At 40.3% G+C, this 27,255-nt stretch overlaps 1 protein-coding gene across 2 annotated transcripts in view; it reads right to left on the reverse strand.

The window, feature by feature from the left end:
* The window catches only part of TRHDE (thyrotropin releasing hormone degrading enzyme), a 221,401-nt gene that overhangs the window by 28,732 nt on the left and 165,414 nt on the right, over nt 1–27,255 (reverse strand). For both annotated transcript variants that reach the window (XM_069773711.1, XM_069773710.1), the window contains 5 exons: nt 20,864–20,997; nt 20,710–20,765; nt 2,998–3,145; nt 716–813; nt 127–234 (listed from right to left, as the gene is read on the reverse strand). In XM_069773711.1, the coding sequence (XP_069629812.1) occupies nt 127–234; nt 716–813; nt 2,998–3,145; nt 20,710–20,765; nt 20,864–20,997 (544 nt within the window). The remainder of the gene's footprint in view (nt 1–126; nt 235–715; nt 814–2,997; nt 3,146–20,709; nt 20,766–20,863; nt 20,998–27,255) is intronic.

Consider the following 27,255-nt stretch of genomic DNA (forward strand, 5'->3'; position numbering starts at 1 on the left):
GCTTCCTCCCATACCACTCTGCAGAACGAGGCACGGTGGATGGGGACGGGCAGGAGCAGAAAAGCATGCCAGCTGCATTGCCTCTGAGTGGGAGAAATGGGAAGTATACATTTCAGTTCCACTTACCGGTTCCTATTGCTAGAAATCCAGTCTGAGATCAACGTCGCAGCCTGCTGGTGACAGTGTTTGTTACCGAAGCTGCAGGCCAACATGATGACTTCCCGACGCAACTCTCTGTCCAAATTAAAGAAAGCAATAAGGCTGCATTAGTGAATGTGTTTGAATGTTTACAAAAAGCTATTTCTTATAACAGAGGCAGCAACTGATAGCTGGGCAACATATCGAAGATAATCCAGCTATTCAAATCCCCGTGTCAATTTAACGCCTACAACTGCTGCAACAACTAAAGAAAGGTCATGGGCCAAAACCAGCCCCCTTTTACACTTATGCACTCTTCCTGACCTCTGTGGTCACATGAGTCCAAGTTCTTAACAATGCAGTGCAGTCAAATATTAAATTAAGGCTTAGGAAATCATGTTCTCCAAACTCAGGGAAGAGGAATTCATCTCACTGCATCTTGCTGCTCTCCCTTTAACCCAGAAAGGAAAAACAGAAGGACGGCAGAACTAGGAAAGTACGACACCAAACTGTAGGAGAGTGCATTATTACAACTATATCCCGCAAACAAACAATAAAAAAAGAAATATAACAGTACTCATGTTGGTATGATGCTTGAACAAGCGATTTGTTTAAATTATTCGTTGGCCATCCAAGCTTGAGATACATTGATGCAACTTGTCTTAAAATATACTCCTGAGGGGGAAAAGAAAAATACATTTAATGTTAACATTTACGTTTTAGTTGAAATTGAAATACTACTGACTATTGAGGTTTTGTCTCTCTTTTTACCCTCAAATAATGTCCAACTTTCCAAAGATTTTGATTTGCATTTAGCAAAGCAACATGTCCATTTATAATCCCCCTTTCACTGCTATAGGGAGAAGTAAACTGTAGAACAGCTATTTGATTAGATGCCTAGTATAAAACAATTTATTGTTATAAACCCCATCAATTTAAAAAGTTTCTTACATGTTATTTTGAACTTACAATACACAGCTGAAAAGTTGCAAGGCTGTCAACAGCTTAATTTCTACTCTATGGCCAATCTCCACTACACCGTGCATGTTCACTTTTAAAAGAATATTATTTTAATATCCACGGCAACATAAGCACAGTCAATTGACTTCAGAATACAGAACAATGTAGCTGCAAATAAGCTTTGTACATTTAATGACACTACACTTTAAGTTTAGGTTCTTGGTGTGCTTAAAGAACAAAACAAGCCCAAGATCTATTTTAGTTACTTTTACTTTTTACACGGGAGACATATTTACATATTCTGACCAGTTGTGAAGAAAACCACTCTCATTGTATTCAGTGTAATCTTTTGCCAGTAGAATTCACCAATTTGAAAAAGAGAACTGAGATATAAAGAACTGCATAGGAGAGCATCTATTTTATTATTGTGGATGCACAGGCATGTATATAGGATGTCAACAGAGAAGGAGATTCATAGTGCAGCTTTCTCTAGCAGATATGTTATTCTGTGACTAAAAAGACTTTTTATTTCCTCTGCTATCACCTCTGCTTTCAAAGCTCTCATCAGCAGTGATAAAACACAACCCGGCCATGAATTTTACTGGTTTTATTTATTAAAATTGTGTTTTCTTTACACAACCACGTTTAAAAGTGAAATAGCAGTGGCAGACTCCTAAGAATTTTTCTTTGCGGCTAACAACAGACTAAGCATGCAAATTATTTCAACATCATTTTATATTATGGCTCTGGTTTGCATGTAGGCCTACACTCCAGGTTCATAAAGATTTCAATATGCCTTTATTAATCTCCAGTACATGTTCTACGAAAATAATTTTCCATGTCAGCAGGTACCTCTGTGTCTGTGTGTATGTGTGTGTATATATATATATATATGTATGTACTTCTACGTATATACATACATCCAGACACCTCTAGCTTACTGCTCTCTGAGCATGTGTGTCTGTGGACACACGCACACAAGCAAATATAAGTTTAAGAAGAAAAAAGCACCTTTAAGCATTTCAGGCTTTAGAGAGTTCCTCCATTTGAAGGCTTTAAAAAATTACATAAAATTACAGTATGTTGGCCATTGAAAATATGTAGACTACATAAAATTCATAGTGAATAAAAAAAACCCAAGAGTTCATAACTGTCAGTGGCTGCAATCAAATTCTGTGTACTTCATAAAACATGCTTCAGCGTAGCTACGATTTTTTTTTTTTATTTCAGGTAAAATGATAAAATGTTTGTCATTGTTTGTCATGTCTATCTTAATTATCTACTGCTAGCTGTTACTGCTGTCCCTTCGGACCCAATTATGAATGGGCTTTTGATTCAATGGTGATCTAATCCTTGTTAATTAAGGTAACTGCATTGAATTCACCATGGCTTTTTGGATGAAATAATGACTACAAATCTTTACTTCAGTTGCATGCGTCCTGTTCAGTTGTGCCTGCATTTGGTGCCCTTGCTGAGCTTAGGCATCAATCTAAATATTGCCGTGAGGCTCCTCAAAAGAGAAAATCTGGAAATAGATTACTTTGGCTCTTTTAAGTGAAATACTTTATTTGTCATAATATTTTATAGGAGGGATAATTACCTTTCCTTCTACTAATCATATATGCCTCAAACAACAGTTATCACTGTTGAAATGCAAATGAACCAAAGCTTGACAATTGCTATGTTTAAATAAAGAATAATTAGGAAGAAAGCTAATATCCCTAGGTCATTTACAGTATCTGACTGGGGAATAGTTCAACTCCTAGCAATGAAAGGAGAGAGAGAGTGAGAGAAAGAAAGAAAGAAAAGGAAGGAAGGAAGGACGGGGGAGAGAAGAGGGAGGGGAGAGGCAGGGGTGGGGAGGAGAAAGGAAGAAGGGAGGAAGACTGTATCTCTTACATTGAAGATGTTGTAGCTTTCTGTGCGGTCCAACAACTTATCTAGAGGATAAAGAGCTCGGCTGGCAGCATGCCAAGGCAGAAAATCCTTCTCCTCTGAAAGGTATCTGATAATCTCCAAAGGAATATTCTGAGGCAAATAACCAGCTCTGCACAATAAAAGAAGTTAGTATTAAATTGGCTTTGCAGAAGATACAAGATGAGGCAAAAATGACTTCTTTTTTTCCAAATGAAATTAAAAGGCAGAAAAACATGATAAACTCATCACACTATAATGACATAAAAGTCAACCTGACAAAAACCAGCAGCTCACAGTCTCTCCCAACACATGTGCAAGCATACTTACTGGATGAAGGCAAGCATGAACACACATGAAAGAAAACTAGACAAGCTAGCCCTACTTTACATGGATTCCTGTGGCTATAAAGGACATGAACAACAAAGTAACTGACTTTAAGCAAAAAACCAAAGGAAGGTGTTCCTTTGCTGATTTGTAAGATAGAAAGCTGTCTGCACAAAATCAACAACCCAAGGCATTTTGTTTCAGGGATCATTTCTACTGGCCATGGGCAATTGGGAAGAACTCCTGGTGAAGAAGCATCTTTAGTTTCACAGTTATCCTCCCCACTCTTTTCTCTCTCCTTTAGAGCTGCATTGCCTTCTATCCACCTTAAGCCACTTTGGAATGACTTATTTTATTAAACTGAAGTGGCATCCAGTGACATCATTTTGGTTAAGGATGTTCCAGCACTTTCCACATAAACTATGGTTTTTTTCAGCTGTTTATAAATCAATCAGTTAGAATTTTGTCCCATTCTTTTACAGTCATAAAAGACCTCTCCCTGCAAGGGAAAGAATTTGGGGGGGGGGGGGTGTCAGGAAGGCTTTTTAAATTAATAGCTTTACAAGTAAATGGCAATACAGATGCAAACATCTGAAAGCTGCTTTTTAAAAATGAGTACAGGAAACATCAAGCTTTAGGATTTGCTCTCATTTTCTTTTTCCGAACAGCATTTTTTCTTAACTATCCAGACTGCAGAAACAAAGTGTAACCCTGTGGGTGTGAACGTTCCAGAAACCCACAGGTCTATTCTTCTGATGCATGTGTTTAAATCCCAAAGGAGTTCTCTACCTGCCTAAAGAGGAGATAATGATTCTGTTTTCATAAAACACTTAAATTCAGCAAGTTGGATTCCACAAGCTTCAATTTAACATAGGCTACAGTATGATATATCTTCATAGACTATTTTTTCTCCTTGTTGGTTGCAAATATTCCCCTTAATTTCCATCACTGTCTGAGGAAGAGATGCATGCATATAGCAAACAATGAAAATTACACAGATTATTATGGAAATGAACCAATACATACATGCTGATATAAATTTTTATCTCAGTTGTAACAGCATATAAAAACTACTTTGCTGAAATATTTGAAATAGGTTCTCTTTTTGGTACAGTCCAAACCCATAGTTTCCTTGCAAGGTGCAGCACATCCATGCAAGCCATTGTTTTTCACACTCTCTATTGGAAGAATTACACCCTGTTCCCTTCATGTTCTAAGGAAGGAAGGGAGTTCATGTAACAGCTTTCAAAAGTACCTGTCCCATGTCCTTATGACAACCTACTCTCCAGTCTGCTTCATGTCATCTTTGTCCACGTTTTATCAGCAAGGCTCCATTCTCAACTCCAGTCACAGCACATACTCAAGCAAGAAAAACCAGATCACTGGGGGAGCTCACTGTGTCACTCAGGAACTGAGCAGATATGAAATGAGAATCGTGGAGCTCTTACGCGTGGGTGGCGGACAGAGTTCAATGCATCAGAAGACAGAGACAGTTACTCCATTTTATAGCTCTGTCTTATTTCGGAAGCAGCAGAGTATCATTAAGATGAGTTCTAGGTCTTAATATTTTAACCATAATTAATGGAGCCAGAAGCAAGCTGGATTGACTGCAGTTAAAAATCTTGGAGATAATGTTAGCAAAGAGGTAAACTAACTTGAAGTTTCATATATGTAATTAGTTCCTAATGGGATTTGTGATTATTGTTAGTGATAATTTGATTGACATGAGAAAGCGTGGAGTAAGGAACAAGAGGAATAGCTCTAGGAAACATGCTGCTGAAGGAATAAACAGATGAATGTTTATTATAGCTGCACTAATGGACACTTAGGATCATGCTTCCAAAATTAAATCTCTCTATGCTAAGCGCAAAAGGGAAATCATCACTGCAAAACAAACAGATTATTTCTTTTTAAGCTTAACTTCTCCATCAAGACACATAAGAAGTGAATGCAGAGAGATCTATCTCTTATTCCTGAGCTCTTGGCCTTTCTAATCAGTTTCAAAATCATGATTCTTAGCTGATGATACTCATCTTGTTCACAACAAAAACTGTTACTCTCATCACTGACTGCTTCTAACTTCCAAATTTACCAGCCCATTCAATTCTGCCTGCCTCTCCCCGTCCCCCACTTTTCCTATTGTTTCCCTAAGGGTATGTTCCTTCTCACAGAAACAGATTGTGGCAAAGTCTGAGTTTTTCCTGTTTACTCCTGAACTTGCTTCTCTTTCTGGGTATGACACTTGAAGATCTTATGCACAGTATCATCAAAATCAACCCCCCACATCAACAGAATCAGTCCCGGGAGCAGGGACGGGGATGAGGGGAGGACCTTGTGGATGACACTGGTACATAAATGACAACAAATTCATCACTTCAGACCATGATTTTGAGGGAAAGTGGTTATGGCTGCTACGATCAATGTTAAACTCTCTGTCAGCACACGTCAGGCAGATGTGCTTCCAGTACAGTTGCTAGACCGGACCTCTGAGGGAACTTGAGCAAAGACATATCTAAAATCCTCTTACAGTGGCAATTAAGATAGCAGCACTTCCCTGAAGAGAACATAAGTGCTTCAGGAACTTTGCCTGGGCAGAATGTTCTTTATATTCTATACTATTAATTAAATTATTAAATTATTTAATTGTATGGACACCTACAGAAAACCATGATAGCCCTATTCTTTCACCCTTAACCACTAAACCATATTTATGAACCTCTTATTCCAAATACACTGCACTCCCAGACTACTTGCCATTAAATAGTTTCTGCCAAGAGGTAGCGATAAGTACATTCATTGTTTTACCTTTTTGTGTAAAATGTGGTATATAACATATATGTTACAAAATATTAAATGTATGCTACAGTTTAAAAAGCTTGAGGAATACTGTCATTCACAAAAAAAGGAAAAAGTTTGGTAAGGGTAAGGCCAAATACTAAGGTTGCTAATTTTTGGCATTCATAGTTAGAGAAAATAAGATATAAGGAGAAGCTCTCACTGTAAACCATAGAAGAAATAAACCATGAACCACAAAATGGATAAAAAAGTCCTAAAATCCAGATCACAGAGCTAGGACCTGTGTGAATTGTCCTGGGAGGTAGCATGACTACCACAACAACCAGGGCAGCAGAAGACAGAAACTAGCCAAAGCAGCATGACTGTGCAGTGAGCTACGCTCTAACGTTCTGCATCTTCACAAAGCACAGCAGCTGGTTTCTTAAGCTTTGTGTTTTAGTACAATCGTATTCTTTTACTTTACACTAAAAGCTTGTCCAGCACTAAGAGCTATTTCAAGACTCCTCTTTCCCAGGGGATACGGCATCCAGCAAGATGTACTGGCTCGCTTGAACAGCGGCAAACTGGCCCACCAGCCAAGGGGTGCTGGCGTGCTTCTAGAATTCTCCTTCACTAGCCTGGAAGAACTAGGTTCAAAGATGGTTACACAGGATCTGGTCAGCAAAAGCAAAATTTTTGCATCCAGCAAAGTAGGAAGGAAGGGTCAAGGACTCCGGAGTGTCACAGGGCTTGTGACAAGCGTACACCACCAGCTGGCTGACAACTGCTAATTGAAATCACATCTCTCATTTGTGGAGCAGGATAATAACCAAGATGAGGAAAGAAGGCAGAACACAGAACGAGTCTGTTCTGAGTATCTCTGTGAACTCTGATGGAAAAACACAGACCTGTAGAAATGTTAAACAGAAATATTTAACAATTATCATTACAATAATAAGAGAAGTAACAGTAGCAAACTTTCCATCAAAGGGAAATACGTAAAATAATTTCCCTGTCATATAACTGTCTGGAAATATTTACTCAAAGGCACTACAGAGTATAACCTAAGTTAAGTACATACTCTACACATGCAGCTTGATTTATCACTCTCTCTTCCAACAATGTCACTGGAAGGTCAGTGACAGAAATCCTTATTTTTCTTGTGTCATTTTAGCCATCAATTGTATTGCTATCCTGAAAGTCCAGCAAAAGTACCATCAGATATTGCCAGCCAAATTCCAAATGCAGGAGAGACAGGCCTCAGAGACAAGGTTCTTTTCCAGCTTAGCCATCTCAGAGGAAAATTGAAATATTGTCTGTCACTTGGGGAATTACTGATTATGGGCTATACTGAAACCAGGTAACAAACATCAACACTGCAGAAATACTGTGATGTCAAATCTTATGTCTGGTCTGACACAGTCACACTGTTTCTCCAGGTATGTCTCCAATAGCCACCTGAGCGAGTACATACCTACAACCAAAAAAATTCTGCAGAGGAATCTGGGATAGTCTTGGCAAGTATCTTAACAGATAAAATAGTGAAATCAAACAGCGTTGACTCATAAACAGTGGCTGAATGCGAGCTGATGTTCAGGTTAAGCATTTCTCTCAAGTGCAGGTTATAAAGTTTACAAAACTTCACCTATAGCATCTGGAACGAAAAGGCTGGAAGCCACCTTAAGAACTTGATCTAGTCTCTCCCACCCAAAGTAGATTCATACCAATGCCATTCCTGACAGAAATGTGTCCAGTTTTCTTTATATAGGCCTCTAGCGATGGATATCGTAGAACACTAGAATTTCAGTACTTCTCAGAGGCACGATAATAAGAATATTATAACTCTGGTCTTTTGCCCTGTAAATATTCACAGAAGAGTACCAACAGATCCATTTCATGTCCTAAAATGACCTGTTGTTCATGTACCTTCAGTACAAACTACAAAAAGCAGGGGTCCCTCTTTATTGCATTCTAGATTAGAGGGCTTTGATTGACATCTGTGCTGGTTTTGGCTGGAATAGAGTTAATTTTCTTCCTAGTAGCTGGTATGGGGCTATGTTTTGGATTTCTGCTGAAAACAGTGTTGATAATACAGAGATGTTTTCTTTATTGCTGGGCAGTGCTTACACAGAGTCAAGGTCTTTTCTGCTTCTCCCCCCACCCCACCAGCGAGCAGGCTGGGGGGGCACAAGGATTTGGGAGGGGACACAGCCGGGACAGCTGACCCCAACTGACCCAAGGGATATCCCAGACCATATGACATCATGCTCAGCACATAAGGCTGAGGGAAGAAGGAGGAAGGGGGGATGTTGGGAGTGATGGCGTTTGTCTTCCCAAGTCCCCGTTGGGCGTGATGGACCCTGCTGTCCTGGAGATGGCTGAACACCCGCCTGCCCGTGGGGAGTGGGGAATGGATTCCTTGGTTTGCTTTGCTTGCATGCGTGGCTTTTGCTTTACCTATTAAACTGTCTTTATCTCTGCCCATCAGGTTTTTTCTCACTTCTACCCTTCCTATTCTCTCCCCCATTCCACCCGGGGGCAGTGAGCTGCGTGGGGCCGAGCGGCCGGCTGGGGTTAAACCACGACAACATCCCTGGGCACGCAGAAAGGAGCCCAGACTTTAAAAAGAGCCTCTACAAGCCATCTCTAAGCCAGCCTTCTCCATACTGAATCACTTAAATACATGACTACAAAAGCAAAATTTAACCAAAAAGATCACAATTGAGACGCTTCGTTATTCTATCACTTTTTATATCACTGTCCTTACTCATCAGTTTATCAGCATGTCAGTCATTCTGTAGTCACTGTTACACATGAGAACTTCAGGGTGTGTTAGAAACACAGCACCACATGGGGTTTGTCTTATCATCTGTGTTCCTAATTTCAGCGTTGCCTGCTGAACTAAAGTGGAGAACAGGAGAACAGGAACACAGACCAGCAAAGAGATCTGTTTCAGTTATTAGACAAATTACCTCCAGACAAACATCCTGCTCCAGCAGGTTTTTCATGCCTAAAGAAGCTGCTGACAAACTGTGGTGAAAAGGTGATATCCCATTTTTACGACAAGGGCAGAGGTGGAAAAATACCTTTCAAAAGATATATATATAAGTGGCTTATGACATTTATATAATATCATAAGCCCCAACCCTTAGCAAGGTACTATCCTGCTTACACTGAAGAAATTGCTAGGGTGGCCATTGCTACAGAGAAAAGAGGCAATGAACAGAAAAAGAAAGTACTGAATGTGGTAATGAAATATCCCTCACAAAGAATTCCCACTAAAAATCTCACAGCAATCAAAAATAATCTTTAAATTACATGAGCTTTTAATGAGTCAGATAAAAGCAGGAGATCTAGATTATATTATGAAACATCAGTGTGCATTCAGCTGCATTCTGACCTTGATTTGTTCTTTACACTGAGCCGCTGAACTTATGGACAGATCCCAGCACATTCATTTTCCCCTTAGGGACAAAGTACCAAATGGTAGTGTAATTGCCAAGGGAAAATTATTACTCTGTTCTGAATTATTTCTATCATAAATCCAGCACCAGTCAAACAGACTCTGTCAGAAAAACGACAGGGTTGCCGTACAGTGATGAGAGTCCCACATACAAGTGCACCATAAATCCCTTAGTCCCACCACCCAACAAAGTCATTATAAGTCATGTGTTTAAATCAAAATTAGAAAATCCAAGCTGGCAGCAAACTGGTCTGCATTGTTGAAACAATGGAAATGAGGTGATTTACTTGCTGCTGGTTTAAAACTCACCCCGCATCGTCTGTTTCTTATGAACAATGTAAAACATGACCAGCTTTTTGTCTGGGTAATTTTGAAGGGGGAAAACACAGCTCTTCAGAACATAGATGTGCAACTCAGAATAACTTCAGTTCTGTTTCTGTGCATGTGCAATAGATGAATAATTAGACTATACTCATTAACCCATAAAGGGACAGTTTAAAATAAGTTAGAATTCTTGTTCATTAATTCATTCTTTTACCTTTAAAGTCAAGTATGTGGATTAAAATAATTCACAGAGAAACTTGGTGCCAATGAACATTCACATTTTACTGTACTTGGCTTTTTCTAACCCTATTCATTTCTTCTGGACCTACCACGGACTGGTGCCCCTACTGATATATTCAGGATATTCTTTCCCACAGTGCTTTAACAGCAGTTCTTTGGCAGCTGAGTAAAACAAGGTATGTTGAACCCTGACACATAAAAAAAAGCTTTGGGCAAGGCAACCCATGGAACAGGGGAAACTAACTCTGTAGTCACGGATTTCACCTGCAACTCCTGCAAGACTGGAAAGTCAAAGATTAAAAACTTGTGATTCCTGGTATCCACGTTCAACAAGGGAAGCTGGAGAAAGAATGTTTTCTCATAGAAAACTAATGGGCAACCTGTAAAAAGGGCCCTGTGATCTCCAGTACCAAAGAATGATCTACCTCATCTTCCACTCCCAGGGTTGGGCTGCCTTAGGACCAGAGAAGGACTCTGCTTTTCTAAAACATCCAAAGTGACTTAATGGAGGCATTCTGATTTGTACCAGCTATGGACTTCCACATACACCGGACAGGAATGCACATCTGCTCTTTGATAAATACAACAGCAATGTTTGGCTTACAGGTTCATTTTAAGTACTAAATTTAATCAGCATTCAATCTCTCCAACATCAAAGGATTCAGAGAGTATGACAGTTTTAAGTGAAGCCTGCTTAATATTATGTTTTCTTACACGCAAAATATTTGAGGACTCTTCAAATGACATTCAACTCCACACAAGAGCATTTGAAGCATCCTACAAAGAATAGTTCAAATTCAATGTAATTATCAGGGTATCACTGGCTTAAATTATCTTGCACATTTTTAGAGCTGCCACATAAGTAAAGGCTAATATTAATCTGAATTAATCGACTTTGTTGAAAACAGAAAAAAAACCCCAAACTTAAAGCCTCCTGTGTTTGTAAAAATGCAACGAAAATTCCTTCAAACTGGAGTTCAATATCTCTCCTTTCCTCTTCTTCACCATATGAAAAAAAAATGAATTAAAAAAGAGTATGGCAAGATGAAAAGGAATAATCTTACTGCTGAAAATTAAGACTAAGCAGTAAGTGAGGTATGTAATGTTTTTCATCATCATGTAACCCTGATTTTTGAGAAATATGTCATTCGCACACTTAAATTAACTAAAGAAACTTGAATGTATTTCAGAGGCTAATAGATGTCAATTTCAGATGACTCAATTATTAAAAGTGTTATTTTCTTTCCTGATGATTTTCTTGGGAAGGGTAGAATGAAACAGCCCTTCTATTCCTTGTCAACGGGCAATGGTATCTATGAGAGCATGTTTGAGCAAACTAAAAATTGAGTTTGTTTATTATTATGCACAGTACTTTTTCATATCTCTCTTTTCCTGTTCTAATGTTTATAATTTGCATATCAGTCAGCCAAATGAAATATGTGTTTAAAAGCTAGAAAATTCACATGGAAAGCACAGAAGACTGATCTTGAAAATACACATGCAATCTGAATTTTGTTTGCCAGTATATCTACAGAATTGGATATTATTTCTGTAAATGCAATTCCCTATAAACATATTTATAATAAAAGACTCTCTTAAAATCTCCTAAATCCTCACCTATTCTCTTATCTCCATTTTACAGATAGGAACCAGACACAAACAGTTTAAGTGATTTTACCAAGATCACCTAGGAAGTCCACAGCAGAAACAGCATCCCAGGTTTCTCTAGTCCCTGTGCAGTGCCTTAGTCGTAACAGGGTCCTTACTGTCATACACTGCTTGATTTCTGGGTGGAGGAAAACACACTTCTAGCCAGACAGGAAGGAGCTAAACTAACACAACATTGATTCCCAAGACTCCTCTTAAATTTTATCAAACGAAGGGACCTTAGTTTACAGCAAAAAAACTGCTTTATAAAATCAGCAAATGAAGACCAAAAAACCTGGAAGTATAATCTGCACTTTGAATTCAAAAGTTCACCCTGGCAGTACGTTCTGCCAAGCAGCCAGAGCATGCACTGGCAAAGACCAGACCTCCTGACAACAATCTTGGCCAACAGCAATCAGGTGAGCCCCAAAAGTAGGATCGTTTTGGAGAAGCAATGGTGCAGTCAGGTCAAAACAGCAGGCAAAGCAGTCAGACTGCTACTAAGGTGGCAGGCTATTTTGTTCATGCTGATGAGGCATCAGCACTGCCCTTTCTAGCTAGAAAAGCTGGTTCTTGCCTTTTATTCGTCCATCCTTTGTTGATGTCGGGAAAGGACAGGGCGTTTAGAGCAGCACCTCCAGCCTCTCAGGGTGGCTCATTGCTGCTACCTTGACCAAGGTAGCAGCATACTAGTCCCACCAGACCCTCTGAAAGACAAGTAATGGGGTTCTGGGATAAGGGTAAGGAGGAAAAAAAGCTGCTTATTGTGAGAGGACAGGAGTGGGAGGTGGGGAAAAGGGCTGGCCAGGCAGCTGTGGGGAAGAAAAAGGTGTCTGTAGATGAGAGGGAGGCACAGGGAACAGGCGTATGCTAGGTAGGAGAGGATAGGGCCCCCCCAGAATGGCAGAGGTTGCGAGGCTGGATGAAGACCTCCCCCTGCCCCACCAACACACAGATTCCTGAATCTGTATTTGCACCTCTCAGCCCCCTTTCCCATACTCAAACTTCAGCAAACCAAGAAACAACTTCAGCAAGCTCCACTCATGCCACTCTCCTCTTCTTGTTTAACCTCAAACTCCAAGTTAAGTGTTCTCTTGAAATGTAACTCAGACTTGGTTTACTTAACGTTCCCCAAACAAATTTCACAGACTGTTCCCCTCCCCTGTCATTACAGAGCAGTCCCTGGCATCTGCACTGCAACATGGATACATCCATACCACGCTGAGTTCAGAGACCAGCTTGAACCGTAACAGACCAAGACCATGGGGTGAAAAGAAAACAGGCTAACAACCTTTAGCTAAAAATAATTCTTTCACTCCCTTGAAACCAGAGTCATGTTTTCCTGACAGTTTATTCCGGGTTCGGCTAAGAATAGAGTTAATGTCATTTACGGGATAAAACAATTACCGCTATAATAACTCGGATGTACCAGAAATAATTGAAGCATAGGCAAATTTTGTAGGGATGTGGATTAACAACATCACCCACTTCTACAGGACAGATGTAAGCCAGACCAAGACCCACCCCCTGCACTGAATGCTCTGCAGAGAACTCAGATCTACAGTTTCTGTTTTGTACGTGCTTAAGAGTTTTCTCCTACTTCTTCCCTGGCTCTTAGCATGTTTTTCTATTGTCCAGGATGGTCTTGCAGCACTGGCACTTCCCTGGAATATGCTGTACAATTTGCTGTACTGCTCTTAGCTACGCAAAATGATCAGATGCATGCATGATACATACCACAAAAGCAGAGCTGACTTCTAGTGTGATTACTCTCAACAATCGCTTTGATTCTTTTTGTACGAACATATGCAAACGTTAGCTGAAATGTGTATCTCCACGTAAAGCTGGTATCAAGGCTGTGAGATGCCACAGAACATATGGACTGACACGCAGCATATGGAATGAATGATGGCTACCTTAAAATATTTGTAGCTTTCTATTTTCTCTAAAAAAGACGCAGCTGCTCTGGCCCGTTGAGGGAGTATTTATGTCAAAGGAAATCCAACAACTTTTGTAGGAAGCCATATCTAAATCAATTGCTGGTGAACCATCACCAAAATTTGCCTGACAGAGAAAGAGAGTTACTATGGCATCTGCTGAAATAATTTAGATGAGGCCTCATTTATTAAAATAGTAAATCTATACCACTATTAATCAAGCATGATAACAAACTATCGATCTAATACTCGCTCCCTTAGCTGGTACTCAGAGGCACTAATTAAGGGACCTGCTTAACATATCTGTTGTTTGCCGCTGTGTTGAACTATCAGCAAATACGATCAGGAGTAATAACGAAGGCTGGAGTTAAACTGCAGTTTATTCATTTAAATGGACCCTATATGATTGTTTATGAATACCCAAGCACAACAAGGTCAACAACCCTGGATGTGGCTGTTGAGATTTTGAAACATTTTGAACTACGTTAACTGGGCTAGATGAAAACTTCTACCCTTGTCACCTACTTATTATCCAGCCGCAAAATTTTAAATGGGCCATCAAATGCCTTGACTTTTCCTGACATTACACTGAATAGGACTTCAAGTAACACAAACAAGTGTAACATGAAGGAATTAGCCCAGATATGTTGGAAGACTTCAAATGCTACAATAAATGAAATCTTAATCTCTGGAGAAGGAAAAAAACATAGACAATCACTCCAACTCTACAGTTTAGTTTTGTTATGCACGTATTTCCACTGGAAACTTCAAGAAAACATTCTTCCAATTTAGCAGTAATAATTCCGGATTTTATATGGAAGCATATAAACTAGAGGCTTAGTTACAAGATAACTCTTCATTCCCAGAAGTAAGATCAGCTAATCATTATGGGGGTTGGTGCTGCCTCAGACAGCTCAATGGATAAGATGTTTTTGGCTGAGTGGCAATACTCCACATCTGGGAATTAACTTAAGGAATAAGGAGAGGGTTGGCTTTGATTTGTTGGCTTTTTTTTTTTTTAAAAATAAAACAAGGGGTCCTAAAGACATGATCTTCCAGATCCCAAAGGCTATACTTGGTTAACTGAGACTTACTTTTTAAATGAATTTCTCTTTTCAAGTTGGTGAGAAGGTCATCTGGAGTGAGCATTCGCTTTGGTATTTTACTTCTGGAATCAACCTTGGAGTCAAATGCACCAGCTGTTAAAGATTAATTTGTGTCAGGGGAGAGAATCTGGATTTATATATTGAAAGGCAGGTAGGCACTGCCTTTTCCCTTACCCTCAGATTTTGGTTTTCTAGAGTCAGCAGAACTCACAGCTTGGAAAGAAGCAAGCCAAGAAGAACTGATTAATGGCAGGAAAACAATCATCATAACTCATCGTATGTCTGCACCAGGTTCCTGATTTTGGTCTGGTGAATGAAATTCTGAGAGAGAGGAACTCTCATGAAGGCCGTCTGCAGCAGGGAAGTCGCTTAGTTCACAGATAATTGTGAAGGTATAATTTTTTGTCATTGCTCATTTCTGACACAGGTCCCTATATTTGTGAAGTCTACAGGGGCAGGCTTTTCTGGCCTAAAAAAACCTTCATCTGAAGAGACTATAGCTCACTCTCCCCCTCATCTCTGAAAGGAAATGGACAGCACTCCAACATGGCCATCCATCCCTGGAGCAGAAGAACAATTATTAAACAACACCGCTTCATGCTTTCTCACGAATCCAGTTAAGAAAAAGCTTCTGATGAACATCAAAGAAATGCCGCTAAGAAATATGCAAAAACTACAGTCACGTTTTATCTTTGGCCTTTGTTAATGTGTGACCAAGCAGTGTAGTCTTGACATGCCCTGCGCTGTCACTAGGCCTATGACCCACCCGAAAGGGAACCGTCAGGAAAATCAGTATCCGAGGAACTCCACCACTATGTCTTCAACTGCAGAACAGAAGACAAGATATTAATCGATAGCAAGACAGACTGTCAGCATCAAAAAAAATGGTTTCCTGAGCAATTGGCATGCAAACCAAGGACCCGTCACCTTAACATGGTGAGCTGACTATGGTGCAGGCAGGATCAAAGGGGTATGAGGCACACATTAGGTTTCAAGAGACAAAACTGATGGATTCTTCCAGAACTGGAAAGAACAATAACTATTTTAGATGACAGTAAAATAGGTATCCACAGTCACATCTGAGCCAACACCACTTAACACTGAATACAAACCAGACCTTTTCCTTTGACATAATATTGGATTAAGTCAACGAGTCTAATGAGGGGAAGTGAATATGAAGATTTATAACCCAGCAAGGAAGAACTAGGGGTGACACAACACTCCTGACACTAGAATCGTAGAATAGAATCATAGAATCATTTAGGTTGGAAAAGACCTTCAAGATCATCCAGTCCAACCATCAACCGTGCCCACTAAACCACGTCCTGAAGTGCCTTGTCTACACACTTTTTTAATACCTCCAGGGATGGTGACTCAACCACTTCCCTGGGCAGCCTATTCCAATGTGTGACAACCCTCTCAGTAAAGAAATTTTTCCTAATATCCAACCTAAACTTCCCTTGCTGCAACTTGAGGCCATTACCTCTCGTCCTATCTCCAGTCACCTGACAGACGAGACCAGCACCCACCTCACTACAACCCCCCTTCAGGTAGTTGTAGAGAGCGATAAGGTCTCCCCTCAGCCTCCTTTTCTCCAGACTAAGGAGCCCCAGCTCCCTCAGCCACTCCTCATAAGACTTTTGCTCCAGGAGGGTGGTTAAGTGGCTCCTACGTGGTTAAGTGGCTTTGCGAGGTCAGGTGCACATTTCTGACCATTAACTGTCAGTGCACAGCAAGGTGCCAAGCTCAGGTTTGCAGGTCTACCTTTGGGATGCCTAAAGTGGGAGGCATCCCACCTCGCATACTAACTAACTGACCCCTTATCCTAAGGGAAGAGGAAGATGGGAGAAGCCGACAACACTGCTCGCACTCTCAAGACACAGTAGGATTTTTGTTATTTCCTGTGACACCACTTACTGGTGCCATCTGACCTGCCCTCTGCTCGTTTTAAGCTTAGAAGAGAACCACAGACCTATTTGTCTTCTCTCAGCTGTGTCAGTCAACACATCCCATTTACTACAACCAACATATTTTCAAATTGTACTGAAATTTCGTACAAAACGTCCCCAAAAGATAAAGGATCTTCAAGAAGAAGGGAAGAGAGAGTGCCAAGCTGCTACTCTTGCTCAAGAATTTGGGGCATGTATTTCTATAAGCTATGTTACTGCCAAGGCTACAGCTCTCCAGATCCTCAGGGTGTGTGCATGTACTACAGCTGAGAACAGAATTACGCTTAAAAATCTGAAAAACAAACAAGCTTGCAAGAATTCAAACAGAGTGGGCAAGCTGTAGCTTTCTTTTATTGTTATTGTTCAATTCAACTCTGCTTTATTAATTTTATGGAACCAAAATACACCAAGAAGGAAGAAGGAGGAATATATTTCCATATAAAATGGGCAAAACTTTATGAAATTAAAGGTATAGAGCTTAAAATATTCCTTGGAGGTAACAATTCACTTATGTTCTTTGTTTTTCAGAAATCATTATGCTGGACAGTAAAAGGATAATAAACTTTCTGCAGGAATGAAATCAAAGACACCTTTTTTAAAAAATAAAATAAAATGTGGTGCTCCAAAATAATTTATATGAGCAATATTTCATCTTTCTCCAGATCTAAATGTTATTAAATTTTACTAAAGACCTGTACTTGTTCCACAAATAAAATCAATTAGCAGTAAAACTACACAGAAATATCATATTAGGACACACCATATTAGGACAGTGCAAAAATCAAGTCACACCCTTTTGGTGTGGAATGGACATTATCTGTATCAAGTTCAACAACACACTAGGGAGTACTTCAGAAGTTTCTAAGGAGGACAGGGTATTTTGAAGAAATACAGTCTCTTCAGTACAGTAAAAAGAACTGCTTATGCTAGAAATTCTTTTAAAAAGAACCACCATGAATTTAAGAAGTTATGTTTTCATTTTTGCATTATTTTATCACTGAAAATAATAGCTAGGGATTAAAATAAAAGCATGTTTTCCACAGTTCTCTCTCTCAAAATATGTGTTTATAGCTGTAGAAAAGCAGATAACACATCAGTGCAACTAGGGACCACAACTGAGGACTGAATTACCCTTAAAAACAGCCAGTCTTCTCAAAAGTCAGGTCTAAACTCCCAATTACTACCTCTATGCCTGGTCAATAAGGTTACTCACCTTTTCTCATGTCGCAGTCAGAGACAACCATACGTGTTTAATCTCCCCATCATGTAAGATTACATGGGCAGGGAGGAACACATGCTCCGCATCGCAGACGAGCCTGAATCGGCACTGCACCCTCGGGGCAGGTAACATCCAAGCCACGGTACCACTCCAAAAGAAAGCGAAGCGACTTTCTGCACTGCGCCTCGCAGCCAAGCGGGGCAAAGCTAAGCTGCTTTTAGGTTGATGGTGGCCTTCTGAACACTGACTTTTGGAGGAAACTGGAAGGGTCTGTGTGATTTTCCATCTGCTTTCGTACTCCCAGAAGTTCAGGCGCTCCGCCGTCAAGGCCTGCCCCCAGCGCACTCCTAACAGGCTCTTAATGCCTCTCTAGTCCTACTCACGATAAAGGAACACAGCAAGGATTAGGCCTATTCCTGGTCCGTCTTTGTCTGGGAGAGGGGAAATGAAAATGAAAAATACCAAACTCTTCTTTAAAAAGGTACCGTACAGTCAGCTAGCCAATTAGACTAACTTCAGCATCACTATAATTGTTTGGGGTTTTTTTTAACAGGAAAGATGATAGATGAATAAAGTAAAAAAAAGACCAACAAAAAGTATACCCCACCTGGCAAGTTCAGCCAGGTCCGCATATCTTATTGCTACTCTTGAAATACAGAGCATCGATCTACTGTTTGCAAACTCGCAGATCTTTCCTCCACCCAGACTGCCCTGTAAGGCACGTACTCAAGGTAATACTACTGACAGGAGTCTGTGCAGGGATTTTAAAGAAACAGGAATCTAGCTACATATCCCTCTTGGAAGAATGTTTCCTCATAAGTAATATCTCTGTATGCACAGGTGTATACACTGTAAATATTTAGATCAACTATTTTTTTTCCACGGTGCATGAGTAGCAAATGCAGCAGCAGTCCGCTGCAGCGTATCGTTAACTACAGAAAGTCAAGTTTTTACAATGTGAAATCTTGCGAAAGACGCCACAGCGCTCTGGCATAGTTACCTCCGAAAAAGCAGCAGGATCCAGTATCATCATAAAACTGCTTTGGAAAGCAAGTGGGGAATGCGTTACTCATCTAATCTCTGGGTGGTTTTTAGGTAGACAAAACTTGGCCAGATGATGTAGGTTGGGCCTTTCATCAAGACCTTGCCTTTATGCTTTGTGAACAAGACATGCTAGAGCACTGGCTCAGTACTGACTCAGAACAAAAACACTCACCTACAAGAATCAGCTTAAAAAACAGCTTTTTTCAGTGTCTAGACTTTCAGGGAAGTCTAGCCACATCTGACTGTGTTCAGTGCATAGAAAAAGAAGAAAGCACCACACTGACTCTGCGGAACTGCACACTGCTTCTCTGAGGTGCCAAAACCAAATCAAATTGGAACAGACTGTTACTTTACTGAACATTTAGTAGTTCTTCTAATAGCCTAGATACTTCAGAATACTCTGCGATATTCTGCTAGCCAGACAGTACACAAATCATGGTCCACTGAAGTCTGAAGCGATGACCTATTTCTAGTCCGTTACTGTTGCCAATGGGAAGATGCCACAAGGCAAGAATGAAGGGCAATGCAAAAAGCAAATGGATACTCCTTCTCTCCCCATGAAGCCTCCTGCCCTACTACATTTCTGGACTGTTAAGTAAGGGCTAATCACTAGTTTATGTCATATATTCAGTCTAGCACTGGCAGCAGGAACAGAGTGGTAGGGCACACAACCGTGTTTTACGGCAGTGATGCTGGAACATCACTGAGCCGTAATTTCTGTGTGACACCGTGCCTGAATCTCAAACATCTCCGGTGACCGTTTGTAGTGAAATGTACCTCAGCACTGCCGATTCCTGCAAGCCCCCGCTCAAATATGGCTATAAATACACTAGCAAACAGAAAACCCAGTAGAATCAGGAATTCTTTTCACGCTGCCTTTGACATCACAGTGTTTTACTGATGCAATGTTCCCAGGTACCTGAAGAATCAAAAAGTTTGAAATGTTCCACTACTTTCCTCTCATTTTACACTTTCACCACCAAAAGACTGATGTCCTGATTTCAAAATGGGGACAATTCCATTGACTCAATTCATAGAGAAGGCATCACCTAACCAGCACTATATGTGTTAATTATTAACTGTGATCATAGTAAAACACAAAATGTTGTATAAATTCCAGAAATACTCAACAGAGCTCTGATTTTCCATTCTGCACGAAAAGCATCATGCAGAAAAAGAGTCTGTTCTAGCAGATTACAAGAAAAGAAAGATATTGGAAAAATGATATAACAGTACAAGTCAGGGCAAAAAAAATTACTGAAGCTTGAAGGTGCCTTCCATCACAAATTAAATACAGCACAAGGGTCAGTTATAAAAAAAGAAGAGGCAGGGCATCAGGGAGAAACAAAAGAAAAAAAAAAACCTCATTCATTAGAGAAAGAGGAAAGAGATTATTTATCTCCAAAGTGTTAAATTGAACTTGCTGCAAAATTGATCAGACCTCTCCAGACTCGGAAATACCCTATGGCTATTATTGATCAAGAGCAGTGAATGTGCTACAGACCATGTTTATGTGCCATGCCAAAAAAAAAAGGGGGGGGGGGGGAAGAACTAAAGTGTGTTTGAAACATATTTAACTTTGAAACACACTCAACTGCCGAGTTAATGATTGCATGAGTTATTGCAGCAATGTGTATGAGGATAGATTATCTTCAGGAAAACATACCTGGCTAGATTGAATGCATCATCGATCAAGCCTGCTCGATTACTGACAGAGATAACCTGTGAGGGGCAAGCACAAAAATTAAACCATTTAGGGTGATGAAACAGTGAAGGCTCACCTATCAAAGTGGATTTTAGGGATGAGAAGAGGAGCTTACCTCATGGTTCCTCGTTAGCTGATTAATTAGCAGCCTCCAATTCCTAATATCATAATTAACTCTAAAATAGCCAGTCTGGTTGATGTTCCCCAGCAACCAACTTGCCTCTTCTAAAGCAGGAATTCTGTGGCGTTCTGGAAACAAAACAAGATGGGAAGGGGACTTGGTTTTAAATTTAAAAATTCTAAAGACCTATCTGTTACATTCTCTCCTTCTTTAAATATCCATGAAGGCAGAAAAATTAATTCAAAGTCTAACAAAAACATTGTCTTGGATTAATAATTTCCTTTATCTGTTCTGATGTAGAGAGACACCAACTGACATTCCTATGGGGACCTTTTACCCACACAGAACTCCAAGGGTAGTTTTTTTCTGGAAAATAGTATTTATATGAGCGGTGTCCATTTTAAGCCTGGTACCCTGATTCTGGCCATGCTAAAATAGCTTTCTAGAACCATAACTCCAATAATTCAATGGATGTGCTACAGACAGAAGACTAAACCTGTGATTAAAGAAAAAATAAATTCTTAAGTGTTTCTGCATGTAGGCAATGAAGCTTTTATATTGGATTTTAAATTAAAGTATTTCCAGATGTACAGCTTCTAGCTACTAACCACTGAGAGGCTCCCCTTTAGAGCTAGATCAATTAACCTTCTATCAACTAACCTGTTCTTCCTCTTCCCCCTCTTTTTAAGTAATCACTTTGGGGCCGAAAACTCTAAATTTATTCCAGTATTTGTACAGTCAGGCAGTCCACAACTCTTTGCAGGACTAGGGATTTCAACAACAAAACTGGGCTGAACTCGCAACACACACTTCTTTCACTATAGAAGGAATCATCATGGAATGAAGCCTCAGGTTTCAATGACTCTTGAAAAAGCCTTCAATCTAGTAAATTGTTCCGACAAAACTGATCATGAACCACAACTCACTAAAAATTCAGCAACATTTTTTTCTACTGTAATAAAATTAGTTTGTACGCTGTTGACAAAAGGAACAGTCTTCTCATGCATTTTTAAAAATAAAAAAAGAAAGAAATAAAATTTGTTTTAAATGTAATTCCATCAGGGAATTGTTTAGTGTGCTTGAATTCCCTGAAAGTAACAAATAGGGAAAAAAGTTAACAATACGGTCTTAACAATTTACGTATACTATCTAGTACCTAGGCTTACTAAAGAAATTGATTTGTTTCAGCCTTTCTTATAAAAAAATAATTTCTGAGGAAATAATAGATGACTAGGACTACACATAAAAGTTATGCTTCTCCCTTGACTAAATATCTCTAGCAAACACACAAATATCAAATAATTAAGGTGCAAAAAATACAAAGAGCAGGAAGACCCCAATCCTAAAGACACCTAATTATATGTTTAACTCAATTCATGGAGTTGCATCATGCACACAAATTCAGATAAAAAGCCGCAGGATTAAAAAAGGAAGTCCTCGTCTCACCTAGGTAGTTCTGGCATCATTAAAATCTCTTAAAAATATACTTCTTAGAAATACTAAGCCCAGAATAACTCAGTTGTTGCCTATTCAATTCATTTGTTATTGCTCTTTTAGGGTTTGTCTTACTGACTTGCACCAGTTCAATTTAATTATTCTGTAGAAACAGTTGAGAAAAAAAATACAGTCCCCTGGTTTTAGTTAAAATACTTATTACATCCATTTAGTTATCTGTGATAAAGCGCCAAGCAGACACATTCTTTAGGAGCCAACATATCCTGCAGAAATGGGACTAAGTGAGAAAACCAGAATTAAGTCGTACAACTCTGTGGGCTTCCCAGGCATTCATACTGTCAAAGCACCTAAGCTGCTTTTGCCACGCAATTCGATTTGGAACAAGGTTTTAACACTGCCTGTCCTTCCTTCCACAGGGGTCTGTTAAACGCTGGGCTATAGAGCTCAGTCCTAAGCAAACTCTCTTAGACTGCTGTACTGAAGTTGCTCCTCTGTTTAAATCCTTTTTTCACTGGATGGACCTGAAGTCAGAATCACCCAGCTGCTCCAGCCTGCTTACGGAAAACTTGAATCCTGGTTCCCGTGTAAATCACTGAATCTCATACGAAGAAAAACATTACTGTAGAAATACCGTAAAAGATCGTAACAATTTACAGCATAGTGATAAAGGCACTTTCTTAGAACAGATTTGGATCAAATATCTGCTATAAAACAGGGAGAGAAGGAATTTGAATCCGGATCTACCCCATCCTATCTAGTTTACCCAGCGTGGTTCTGTGAACGCTGCCTGTCACCCCTAAATCTCAGCTATGCTCCTTATCGACCTAGTGGGTTTCTTAAGAGCAACAGCACAAATACCCACTTCTCCATCTAGGAGAGACTGCTGAGGGAAACGACGACTTTTAGAGTTTCTCTGGGTCTTCAGGGGCGTACTGCCATGGGGGGTCAGGAGCAGGCTGCTCACGCCCGGCAGAAAATCCTACCGTAGCCTTAACACAGTACTGCTTTCTGCCCATGCTTTTCTGCTGCAAACTAACCTTTAAATGCCACCAGCGCCAAAAGCAGCTACTTGTAACTGGTTAATGCCTGCACCTCTACAATCCCTAAAAGCATACCAAATGGGCTATAAGCACTTATTAATCATTATCTGGGGAAATAAATACATTAAATGGAAATTTTCAAAATCAGATGTAATTAAAAAACTACATGTCTTTTTCTTGAGTATTTGTATTAAATGTTGATCTCCAAGTGAGGAAATTACTTACACTTTAATAGAGTATTGAATGATACTTGCCAGTCAAATATGACAAGTTCAAAATAACCTATGTCACAAGTAACAACTGTGCAACACCTCCAACACATATTGCTTTAATGGAGAACGGTATCTTTTCAAAGCTTGATAGCATTATTGCTTTTTTGGTCAGTTTATATCCAACCATCACCCCTTGCTATTATTTTTCGATAAGACCACTCATGTGTTGACCTTCCCCTGAAATACAGGACAGGAATCTTTCACGCCTTTCCAGCTCATATAAGCAGGTGGTTATTTTAAGGGACTGCCTGATGCATGTGCTTCATATAGTTCTATACAATTTACTGGAATTTGATGTCTGAGTCTGTCAATTCTCATGCTTTCCTATAAAAGAAATTCTTTCTTTTGGTGATTACAGCACTGAAAATTTCTATACACCTGGGCAATTTCTCCACTTACCACAAACACATTTATTAGCTTCCTGTTAAAAATATTACAGTTAGGGAAAAGGTAGTCGTTCAGTGTTAAACCCTATATTAAACCATTCATGACTTTCTAAACAACAATGAAGATTTCATTGGGGAAGAAATCTATCTTTGATGGTTTTAGTTCACCACTTAAAATTCAATCTAAAATATATATATACAGTTGTATTTGAGATTAAAGGGAAATTTTTTTAATCTTCTTCCATCAGAAAGTGTCTTTCCATGGTCATGTTTTGTCTGGATGCCTCAGAAAATAACACTGCTCTGAAACCTCCAGTCTTGCTACATACATGTAGGAGACATTTAGGAGGAAATGGTTAAATTTTATGACATTTGTTTTGAAGTAAGAAAATCAGTTAGGGTTGGATTCTCATTTTCTCTGCTCTGGAAGTGTGAGACAGTCCTCCAGCTGGTGCTAACTGCATGTAGCTTGAAGTTCTGAGCTCTCCCAGCTCTCGAGCAACTTCAACTCCATCAAAACCAGCAGGAAAGACGGAGGCTGCTCCTCCGCACGGCAACACGAGCACCTTGTGAGGTGAGGTCTGGGCCAAGGGCACGTCTCTGCAAGACACTACTCCAGTGCCGACGAGAGCGTGGGCTAAGCACAGTTCTACTACCATTTCAAGTGTTCAGACTCACAGTTGTTATTTGAACTCTCCATTTTATACAAAGCCTAGCATACTAGGAAATTGGTTTATGTTGGTAAAATCCCTGCTGGGAGAACTGACTCCATTTTCCTCCAAAAATAACTGCATAAGAGTAGCACAATTTCATGCCAACAACAGCAAGTGAAATTTTTCTGACAAAGAAAATGTTCCATGAGGAATTTAATCGCAATCACAATATTTTGTGAAAAGATACTGGCTTTAACTAAATTCTGCAAAACTCTTTGCAAGAACTTTTCATACAGGGAGAAAGCAAACCAGAAGAAGAAGTTCTTTCCATCTCACTTGCCATGTCACCATAGCTCCACGTTGAAAAAAAAATGTTTTGGTATAGTGAACAACACAATAAATGGAGCACATCAGTAAATATGATCATGTTCTGTCTCATGTACTCTTTCCTCAGACTACCCTTCCATCCATTAACATTCCTATATGATGGAACTGCTAATCTCTAAGGTGATACACAATGTAAGCAGCAGTCTTCTGTTAGGATCTTTGCTCAGCTGTTGGGACAAGGGGAGTGATTCTGCCTCACCGTCAAAATCATGCCAGGATTGCAGGTCTTGTATCCCTGGTCCTCACTACGGCTGGCTAAACTTGTAAAGCAGGACCTATACGTTTATTTTACTTCACAGTGCTTCCCTTCCTCCCGCTTTTGAAAGATAAAAGAGTGGAGTTTGGAAGCAACACCGGTCAAGCTCAGCAGCTGAGTCTCAGAAAGGAAAAGAAAGGATATTTTTCTAATGCTGCACTAATGCTCTATTCCCCAGTGGGCAGGTGGCAAACCCCAGCTCAGAAGCAGCTGTCTTCCACAAAACACTTCATGGAGGAGAATCAGACTGTCAAGGGGCTTACAGTTAAAGTAGAGATTATCTAGCAGGAGGTGGCATAATAGGAAGTTGGGGCTTGCTGTCTGGAAGGCAATTGCCCTGTTGAACTTTCTTTCCCCCATCTCACGGTAATCCTGCAGAGATACTAAGAGGAGCCTGAATGCGAGTAGCTTTACCAGAGGCAGGGAGGTCCATCAGAGGAATATTTCCCTGGGACATAACAAATCAGTCGAGGTACAGGAGGTGAGGATGGAAGGGGCAGGGAGGCAGACTGTAAAGCTGCATCAGTCAGTTCAGCAGCCCTGGCTGAGTCACACGGACGTGTTTCCTACCCGGAGCCTGAGCACCAGAACAATCACGTCCAGGGAACGGCAGGTATGCTTTTGTCCAAAGCCTTGCTCACCTGTTTGAACTGGATGCTAGCTAAACCTCCTCGCTTGAGGTTAAGGTCACTTCTCCTGGATTTGCGGAAACACGACAGGTAAGCCTGTGCTGCACACTTAGTACGCCTTCAGCAGCCATCGCCAACACTTTCCTGCGAGCCCTGCTAAGCAGTCATCTTGTGGGGACGGGCTGAGTTCAAAGCTGGTCCTTGACTTTTCACCCACTACTGATTTTGGGCTGATCCCCAAACACTGTGGACATTATGTTCATATATCATTACAGCGACCACAAAAGAGGCAACTTATCTAGGAGAAACAGAAACAAGCCCTGGATCTATGACAGAGCAGAAGTTTGTAACACCAATGACTTCCACAGTGCCGGTGAAATCTATCATTCAGCAGACCTGCAAGACTGCAGCACAAAGAGCGCTGCAGCCACCTTAGTGTGATGTCCCGGACGTCAGCATGGGTAGCAAGGCTAATCATGAGATGTCTCCTTTGTGACCGGTTTAGTTTTCAGAGGTTTAATAGCTGTCACTCGCCTGAAGCAGAACGGCTTCATCCACGGCTATGGGGAGTGAACAGGGAAAAAAAGGTGATGGTGACATCTCTCTGCAGCGCTCCAAGAGCAAAAGGGACAGCTCCATTTCACACACCCAGACAAACTCAGCCAGTAAAAGGGTCATCTGATGGCTGGTATATGAACTGATGAGTAGAAAAATGATTACATAAATGCTATCGCTCACCGGGTATGGACAAGAGAGACTGGCAGAAGCACTTGCAAAATGAAACCTTCCAAAACTATGACTACATACTTTCCACAAACAGGTGAATGAAACATCTTGGAGATCTTGCACTTTGTCAGACAAGTTGCCAAGGCTTGGCACTCTCTACAGGATTTGTTGCAAAGGACAGTGAATTACATCTCAAAAAGACGCTGCATAGTTGTAACTTCCAGTGTGCCCCTTCACCTTGGTGTTGTGAAGAGTGGACAGAATGAACTCTGTTGCCAGCAGCTGGGATGACCTGCAATTATCTGAACTAATCCTGCTCAGCATACGGAACAATCAGCGATCTGCGTGCCTCACTGTCTCTAGTACACAACCAGACATGGCCAGGATGAGTAGGGAGCAGCAACCCAAGCATCCTACATTCAGTGGCTCTCACAAGACTGGAAAGCAGCCTCTTATCCCTTGCTCATAAAAATGCCAACAGCATCCTACAATACCTCGATGAGGTCACAGAGACGGTAGCAAAAAGGATGCAAAAATCAGTAATTCTCTCTTGTCCTTCTGGATGTACACGAAGGAAGAGAC

The sequence above is a fragment of the Haliaeetus albicilla genome, chromosome 28, assembly GCF_947461875.1.
Source record: "Haliaeetus albicilla chromosome 28, bHalAlb1.1, whole genome shotgun sequence".
Lineage (NCBI taxonomy): Eukaryota > Metazoa > Chordata > Aves > Accipitriformes > Accipitridae > Haliaeetus > Haliaeetus albicilla.